This window comes from Grampus griseus (genome assembly GCF_964374135.1).
Source record: "Grampus griseus genome assembly, chromosome: 8".
In the NCBI taxonomy this organism is placed as follows: Eukaryota; Metazoa; Chordata; class Mammalia; order Artiodactyla; family Delphinidae; genus Grampus; species Grampus griseus.
In genome coordinates this window covers 23498429-23507610 of record NC_139002.1, presented here as the reverse complement: position 1 = coordinate 23507610, position 9182 = coordinate 23498429, and the positions used below count along the sequence as shown (strand labels likewise).

At 45.7% G+C, this 9182-nt stretch overlaps 1 protein-coding gene across 1 annotated transcript; it reads left to right on the top strand.

The window, feature by feature from the left end:
• Positions 1–8059: 8059 nt before the first annotated feature.
• LOC309826803 (uncharacterized protein C11orf87) lies at positions 8060–8647 on the top strand (the record flags this gene model as incomplete). Its single annotated transcript, XM_082661181.1, has 1 exon — positions 8060–8647. One exon carries the CDS (start codon positions 8060–8062, stop codon positions 8645–8647), a length of 588 nt encoding a protein of 195 aa, XP_082517307.1.
• Positions 8648–9182: the final 535 nt, after the last annotated feature.

Sequence of the window (9182 nt, the reverse complement as noted above, 5' to 3'; positions counted from 1 at the left end):
ACCCTCACCCCCATGACATTTGACAATGTCTAGAGATATTTTTGATTGTCACAACTGGAGAGTGGTACTGAGGCCATCTAGTGGGAAGAGACCTGGAACACTGTTAAACATATGTAGTAGTTTCCTATTGCTGTGTAACACAACAGCTTAAAATAGCACTCATGTATTGTCTCACTGCTCCATTGGTTAGAAGTCCGAGGGGACTGGGAGGGGTATTCAAGCAGGTTCTCTACTTAGAGTCTCACAGGGCTGAAATCAAGGTGTTGACCAAGCTGGGCTCTTACATGCAATCTCTGTGGAAGAGTCCATTTCAAAGATCATTCAAGTTGTTGGCAGAATTCAGTTCCTTGCAGTTGTAAGACTGATGTCCCAATTTCCTTGCTGGATGTCAGACATTCTCAGATCCTAAAGGACATCCACACTAGTTTGTTCATGTCCCCTGCCATCTTCTAAGTCAACAACAGCATGTTGAATCCCCCTTTTGCTTTGAATCTATGACTTCCTCTTCTGCTACCAGCCCAAGAAAACTCTTTACTTTTAAAGGGTTTACTTAACCAAATCAGGCTTATCTGAGTAATCTCTATATTTTAAGGTCAACTCTGTGGGAGTTTAATTACATCTACAAAAATCTCTTCACAGCAGTACTTAGATTCGTTTTTGATTGAATAATCAGGGAACTTAATCCTTAATCTCCTACCCCAACAGTCCATAATGCCTAAGACAACCTCTCACAGCAAAGAATTATCTGACCCCAAATGCCAATACTGCCAAGATCGAGAAACTCTAGTTTAGGCATATCTTTTTGTTCATGGTGGAAATATTTTGTTTATCTTTCTCATGAAAGGCAGATTCACAGCCTGCAGCACTTGAAAGAAGCATATGCCAGTGGGTTTCTGATCATGAACCAAAACTCTCATTTTCTAGGAGCTGCTGGTCACAAAGATTTTAAGAATTATTTGACATTTGCTGGTCCTAACCCATCAACTTCTTAGCTTTACATCCATCAGTCTACCTAGTTTACATTCTTCTGTTCTTTGACACACATGATATTTCATTTAAAAATATTAGAAAAAAAGAGGAATATTAAACATTCTTTACCTTTGCCTAGAAAACCAGAATGTGATCGTGTATGTAACTAGAATGCAAGTTCCTGATTACAGAGGCGTTCTTGTGGTCACTGATGTACTAAGCACCTAGAACAATTTGAGGCACATGTTAGGCACACAGTGAATATTCATTGAATGAATGTTTCCCAGTCAAGGATAATGTAGCAAGAGGAACCTTGACTTTCTGTGCAAATATTCAGATATAAATGGGTCTGAGACTTGAATGGCGAATGCTTTTATTATGAAGTATAAAGAATGAAGCATATACTTATGCAGCTTGAAATTAGAAATGCCCTGATGGGTATATAAAGGTGTGTGGGCTCCCAAACCTTCCTAAAATTAGAGAAGCCACCTGGTTTAAACTCCTACTCTAGGAAGACGTCTACTTTATGACACCCTTGATGCATCTAGTTTATACTTGAGCCCTTCTAGACAGTGTCAAGGGAGTGGACACTTTGGAATAGAAATCTTCAAACTTGTTTTGTTTTGTTTGCCTGAATACTCCCTAAAATAATTTTGGAGAATCATAGACCCCTTTGCACATTTTAATTTGACATCTAAAACTTTTTAATCATAAGTTAACAGTTGCAAAGAATGCAATTTCTGGCATATTCCATATCACATATGTACTTTAAATATATTTTGTCAAAACATCCAGATTGATAGATTTAGTTCATTCAGTTTGTATCATATGTCTTCCATACTATCAGGCAAGTGCAAATTGTCAATCCAAATAGACAAATCAGGCTTACTTTCTGTGAGAAAAAATCTGTATTCATTTTTCAATTTAAATAAACTGAACTACTTGTATCCCTGTGACAACCATTTCACTTCCAAATTCTAGTTCTAAGATAAATCGATGTATAAATAGACATAGAGCCTTAAAATTAGTCTGTCACCTGGATGAAATAAGGCACTGTCCCATCAATAGTTCTTACAGATGAGCTTTTTGCTTTGCTGTCACTACCTCAGGAGTTATACACCCTCAAGGTATTCCTTTGTTGGTTCCCTAAAGGTTTCTACACCCTGAATAATGCATGATAGTAAGACTGAGGATTTTTGAACATAGGTTTTTCCTTTGTAAAGTAGGAGAAATACAAGGAAAGGTGACAAAGGGTAAGTTTTAACCTCAGATAGATACATTTTGGGGAAAAGTACACGTAGAGGTTGAGGATTTGGGAAATTATTCCTTTAAAACTATACATACTCATATACCCCTGGAAAAATCTTAGTGTACTCCCAGGGATATGAGTCCCCCAGTCTGAAGATGGCTGGTTTAGTTTATAACCTGTTACATATAGAAAAACATCTTTTCAATTATGAAATAGTGAATTGAAATATACTTCCTACCATATATCTATTCCACTATGTTTCAGTTCTCTCTTGAGTACCTAGAGAAGGATAAATTCATCTTCTGTTGATGATTCTCTAAACATTTGAAGTTTCTATGATGCATCCTCCATGTCTTCCCATCTCTAGGATTCATAATCCCAGTTCCTTGAGTTGCTCATTATCTATTATTGTTTTCAGTCCCTTCACCCTTATAGTTATCCTCCCATAAAAATACTCAGACTTATAAAAATTTTCCTGAATTTTGATGTCCCAAACAGTATAATGCTTCTATTGTCATGGTTAAAATATTAATCTTAGTAATAGCTTTACAGTGTAAAGAGCTACCATTTACTGAATGATTAGTATATACTCAGTACTTAAAATAAACACTGTAATGAAGATACTATTCTCATTTTACAGATGAGAAGAATGAATCAGGAAAAAAACTAGATAATTTGAATAAGGTCAAGAGCTTCATTCAGCACCTTGTTTATTAATTAGTTGCTGGCTGGACCAGTAGTTGATTTAACAGCAATATGACAACATACAGAGCATATCTCTGTAGGTATTCAGGGAGCCAGAGTAGTCCAGATATGTGATTAGGCAAAATGTTAAGATCACCTGAACAGCCTCTGGAAAAGCCCCTGTAAATCTAAAAGGAGCCTGGCATGTATCATGCTGCACCGTGTTCTAGAATAACCTGCTTAGGTGACCTAGCGCAGTACAAGGGTTTCCAAACTGGACTCTGCTCAGTCCAAGGAATTATGTGGAGCATCTTGTGGACTGCTTCTGGGGAGAGGGGAGGATCCTGGTGACAAGGCTTCTCAGCACCCCTCCTCTGCTTCAACTAAACAGCTCTGCTTTTCTCTAGTTTTACTTTCTTACATTCCTCCAATCAGCAGTAGATAGAGATAGAGATAAAATTGTATCAGAGGTAGAAATAGAGATATGGGTGTGGGTGTGTGTGTGAGAGAGAAACCACTAGTCATGTAAAGAATACTAACTTTGGAATCAGTTTGCTTGGGTTTGATCCCAGCACTATACTATTAGGTGACTTGGGCATGGTCTTTAGCTACTCTGAGCTTTAGCTTCCTCACTTGACATATGGCAGGTACTCAAAGATTTTTGTTGAGCAAATAAGTGAATGAATAAATAAGTAATTTTGTATTCTGGCAAAAAATAACCTTGCAGGGTTACTTTGAGGTTTAAGGCTGTTATAAGGAGAGTTTAGTAAGCTTGGTACATAGGAGGCATTTTGCAAATAATAATAGCACTTATTATTGCTGTTGTAATTATTATTGATTCAGTGCTTGTTTGGTTTGAGGTACCAGGTGCCCATGTGGCACTTCTGTCTAAGCTACTTGGAGATCCACATCAAACTTGAGGGCAAATATTGCTGAATATATGGAATGTGCCTGAGTTCAGAGGGGCTTTCCCATCACAAGAGGAGATTATGGGAGTCCCATAGGCTTCTTGGTCCTCCACTCTTGCAAGTGTGACCTGAGGAGTTTCGTGGCAAAAACAGTGGCAACAAGTTGTCTGGAAGAAGTCTTGTCATTGTGCCAGATGTGCCAAAATCATATAGCAACTCAGTGGGATCAATTCTTGTAGACCAAGAGGTGTGCATATTTGCTGCCACTGGTATTCTTGGGGCTTGAATCATACTACCCAATGATATCCACGTCTATCTGCTTAGCACATTCATTCTCTGGGTAAGAACAAATTATAAACCTACAGACTATTCTTCTTGAAGGAGAAAGGAAAAAAAGTGTACTGGGCTTTTGACCTGAAAATTGATGTCTTTAATCTACCTAAATCATTTCCAGTTAAATACAATTGTCTTGTGGATCACATTCATCTGCTGCAGATTGTAAATTCTCCAAGACATCACCTTGTCTTTTCATAGGTTGTGTAAAATGGTGCAAACACTTTTAGCACTTGTGCTATAACAGATGATTATAATTTATAACAAAAGAATAAGAACAATGACAGCCTAATCACATGCCCTAGAAGCTTGGTGTGCGAAAGGAATCCCATTATATACGTATTGTAATCTCATTATAACATATTGTGAAGGCGTGTATGTTTCTCACTGGGAGAACCTGACAACTAATTTTTTCAAGTTTGGAAAACAGACCAGTGAGAGTTAATTCTAATTATGAAAAACTTCTTTGCTTTAAAGACGGCTTTTCTAAAGAGTCTCTTTAAATAGCCCAAACTCTTTTTGGGGTATTCAAAATTGAATTTGCTTTACAAAATGTAGATTAGACTCAACTTTTCAGGAACAAAGAAAGTGTGAAAAATGGGGTATTGCATGTCAAGCATCAATAGTGAAGTCTCATGTAGTGATCACAGTGAAAACAAGGCTCATCCTTCTAGCCCTTGAGCCCATCAAATTCAGAATATCCAAATGTGGCAGGTGTCTTTTACAGGGCATTAGGTGTCCTCATTCCAGGCAAGAAAGTTAAACCAGCATTGGGGTCATTGGCTGTCATTAATTGTGTGACTCTGGCAGCCAAAGGCATCAATCCGTGCTCTCAAGAAACCATGTATTATTCAGCATGTACTGCTATTAAGCTATACTATTAATGCTTAAGCTATACTATTAGCTTAAGTAGAGATACTTTTTTTAATTGAAACAATTATGAAGAAAAAGTTGATGACTTTTGTTCAAACAAATGAAAGAATTTGGGGGAGAAATGATGTATTTCTTTCTCTGTATATAAGTCATGGGCAAGGAGAGGAAAAGGAGAAGTTGGAGTAGGACTAGATAGCAACACAGGCTCAGAAGAAGGGACCCCCAGATTACAGATAACCTCACGAGTCAAACTGTCTTTCTTACAAAACCCTCTGCTTGCAAATGCAAGCAGATAGGTGAGCATCAGCCATTGTTTTTCTCTCTCAATTCTGAGGCATAGCAGGAAAAAGCAGCCACGTATACTGCAGCACTGAATTTAGCAAGTGAGTACTACACAGGCACTGTGTTGGACTCAAAGATGGGAAGAAAACAAAACAGTAAGGGAAGAAGGAAATGTACATTTATTAAGACACCTGAATGCCTTCAAAGACCATACAATATCTTTGAGACTGCTGTTTTCTACAGTAGACATATGAGAATACTTTATTTTGAAGTTGGCTACTGTAATTAAATGCACTTTTCATATTCTCCCAAGGGTTCTAAACCAATAGTTGATTAGTCTCTGCCCAGATTTAGGCAGGCTGATGAGACTCTTTCAGGAAGTCCTATCCATTGTGCAGAAAGGCTATTTTTAATACTACAGAAAAGCACCAAACACTTTAACAAGTATTAGGGCCATGAAGGGGTACTTTGTAAGAGGCACAATGCCTGGAATTTTCATAGGGTTTCATTTCTGCACTCCTCTGAGTGATTTTCGTCTTCCTGCCTTATAAGCCTTTTGTGAGCTTTGTGTGCTCATGAGTGGCTAGATTGTCAAAATAGGAGTATTTAATACACGGAGTGGGTCTTGGGCCTGGAGATGAGTGTGTGAGGGAAGAGAGGAGGATCCTGAGTCGGGTGGAGTGAAAGGTAATTTGGAGACTCTGATCTTACTGGAGAGGAAAACGGTTCGTTTAGATTGTTTGATGTTAAATACATGTTCAGATTTGTATTTCAGGTTCGGCCACATTTGTGTTCAGAAATGCCCTTCTTATGCACTGTTTCTGTTCAGAGCCAGGCCAGCGTAAACAGGATTGGAGAAGGGGAAGATCCCCCTCAGCAGAGGGAGAAAATCTATTGTGTGCCCTGAGGGGAGATGGATCTCTAGAGTGTAAAAATGTGTGCTTGGGACCACGTGGGAAAGGGTGGAGGGTGAGGAATCGGGCAGCCAGAGAACTGAAGCTTCAGCCCTTCCTAAGCAGAGGAGTGCGGAAGGTGGGTTGCTCACAGGGTGGAGATGGGGGTTATTGCTCAGCCCCTGAGTAGGGGAACAACAGGGAACCGGGAACGTGTGTGGCAGAGGCTGGCTCTGCCAGGACGAGGTGCTGGGGGTATGAGGGTGGGGTGGGGGCCTGAGGGGTGGCTCGGAGCCCTGGCGGTGGCTGCCTGACGTCACCGGCCTCTCTGGCAATAGGCTGCGAGCTGAGCTCCCCGAAGCGGCGGCGGCGGCGACAGCGCGGCTTGGTCTCTGGCCCCTTCACTCCGCGCCTTCTGCAGCCGTTCACTGCAGCCGCGCGGCGGGGCTCCCTCCTTGCAGCCAGCTGGCGGCCCCAGGTAAGGGACACGGTGCGTCTAAGGCTCCAGGAGGCCGGCTGGCCGGGCGCGAGCGGGTAGGACAGCCCCGGCGGCCTGCGCAGGCACCCCTGGCCGTAGCTCCGGCCCCCGCCCCTGCCCCGGCCCGGGCTTGCACGCCGCCTCACTGCTCCGCAGTGCAACAGTTTGCAGCTGCCTCTTGAGAGCGGCAAGGGGGCTCGGCTGCGCGCTACGGATCTCCCTGGCTCTGTTCCCCGGGAAGAGCCTCAGGGCCCTCGGGCTGGGACTGGGAAGGCCCGAGAGAAGGTCTGTTCCCCAAACTTTGCAGGCGGGAACCCTCCCCCTTTCATTTCCAGCACCCTTAGAAAGAAGCAGGATACTGTCAAGTGGGGGGCACAGAGAGATGTGGAGAAGGGGGCGTTTGCAAGGATGTGCTTTAGCTGAGAAAGAAAGGTGCTTCAGCTTTTTTTTTTTTTTTTTTTTGGTTGTGTGTGTTGTGGAGGGGGGGGGGCGGGGGGGTTGGGGAGGTACCAGGGAAGAAGGATGGAGAAAGGATGGAGCGCGATCCTGCGTGTCAGCCTCAGCCGCGGACAGAGGCGGAATGGGATGTGGCTCCAGGGTTACCCCCATGGGATTGGGACCTAAGGGATCTGCCAACGTCCAGGGAGCGAGAGTCTGGAGGGGGAGGGAAGGGAAGGGAAGATTGCGTACCCGGGGCCGGCTTGGCGGCCCGGGGTGGGTGCTGGGAAAGGTAGGATCCAGGCGAAGACATCCATTGAGAGGGCTCCGGAAAGAGGACAGTCGGCGCTCTGGGAAGCAGGGACCGCGTTCCGACGTGGCTGAGTGTGTGTTGCGATTAGAAAGTTGTGGAGTGCTCAGGGTGGCTGCTTTATCTGCTGAGTAATCGGCATCTCCGCGGTGTCGGCGCAGACCCTCTTCCCAGCAAAGTGGCGCGAACGCGGAACTGGAGGCTTTGGTGCGTGGCCAGGGGCGGGCGGGCGGGCTGGGGTCCGCGGGCTGCGGAGAAGACGGGCGGCGCCCAGCTGAGGCAGTGTGCTCAGAGGGCCGCTTTGCAGTGACGGTGATCGTTCCGGTTCTCAGCGCTCCCCCGGGCAGCAGCTGGGATCCTAACTAAGCCTGTTCTCTTTGCAGCCTGGTGCCTTGGCAAAGGAAAAGGGCGCGCGAACACGCGTTCGAGGCGGGGCCGGAGAGGATCTCCTGGGCACCGCTCGCTCCTTGGCCGGCTTGCTTGCCCGCAGTTGCTCCCTCAGTCCTTCGCTCGCTAGCGCATCCCCTCCCACACGAGGGAGTAATTTTGGGTGGCGCGGGCTCCGTCCTCTTCTTGGCTGGTGGGAACCGTGTGCCCAGAAGAGGAAGTCTGGTGTGCCTGGCCCCTCCCAGCCCAGCGCCGATGAGTGCAAGGGAGCCCAAGGAGCTGAGGCTGGCGCTGCCGCCGTGTCTCCTCAACCGGACCTTTGCTTCCCCCAACGCCAGCGGCACGGGCAACGCGAGCGCCCGTGGCCCGGGCGCAGGAGGCGGCGGCGGCACGTGCATCACGCAGGTGGGACAGCAGCTCTTCCATTCGTTCTCCTCCACGCTGGTGCTGATTGTCTTGGTCACCCTCATCTTCTGCCTCATCGTGCTGTCCCTCTCCACCTTCCACATCCACAAGCGTAGGATGAAGAAACGGAAGATGCAGAGGGCTCAGGAGGAATATGAGCGGGATCACTGCAGCGGCAACCGCGGCGGCAGGGGGCTTCCCCAACCCGAGGGCGGCCAGGCCCCAAACCAAGCAAAAGAAAGCCGGCTGGAGAAGCAGGGAGGGGACGCTGCCTTCTGCGCCTCATCCAACGCCTCTTCTTCCCCTGGCCTCCCGTGCCAGAGTCCCTGTGCTCCTCCGCCTCCACCACCGGCCCCCAGTCCGCAAGGAGCGCACACAGCCTCCTCCTGTTTGGACCCAGCTGGCGAGGGCCTTTTGCAAACGGTGGTACTGTCCTGATTGTCTAGTCCCTCTCCTCTTCCCTTCCTCGTTTCCAGCATCTTTGCCGTCCTTGCTCTTTTTTCTCCGGCCTTCCTCTTCCACTTTCCTGTGGCCTCCCTTTCCTCTTCCTTCTTTCCTTATTTTTCTTCCCCCTACTCTTTTTCTCCTCCGCCGAGGCACTGTGCGGTATTTGTAAATATTGGGCGAAGAAAGTCTCGGAAGAAGAAATAACGCTGATAATAATACTTTATTATTATTATTTATAGTAATTATTATAATATTAATAACACGATCCAAGCGCATGACAAATCACATAAGTTCTCATTGTCAGTGAAGGACGCGTCTTCCCTCTCCACCCTGCGCCCCCACAATACGGAGGAGAGACCGCACAAGCTACCAAACATGTAAAAGGCGTTGACTCCCTGAACAAAGGGAGTGGAGGGGGCCTGGTATGTTGTACATAGCTGTCAAGTTAAGGTTCAGTTACCTTTCTTCCCCTTCACCCCCACTTTTCCTTCAGCTTCCCTCCCTTCCCCATTCCCACGTTCAGCCG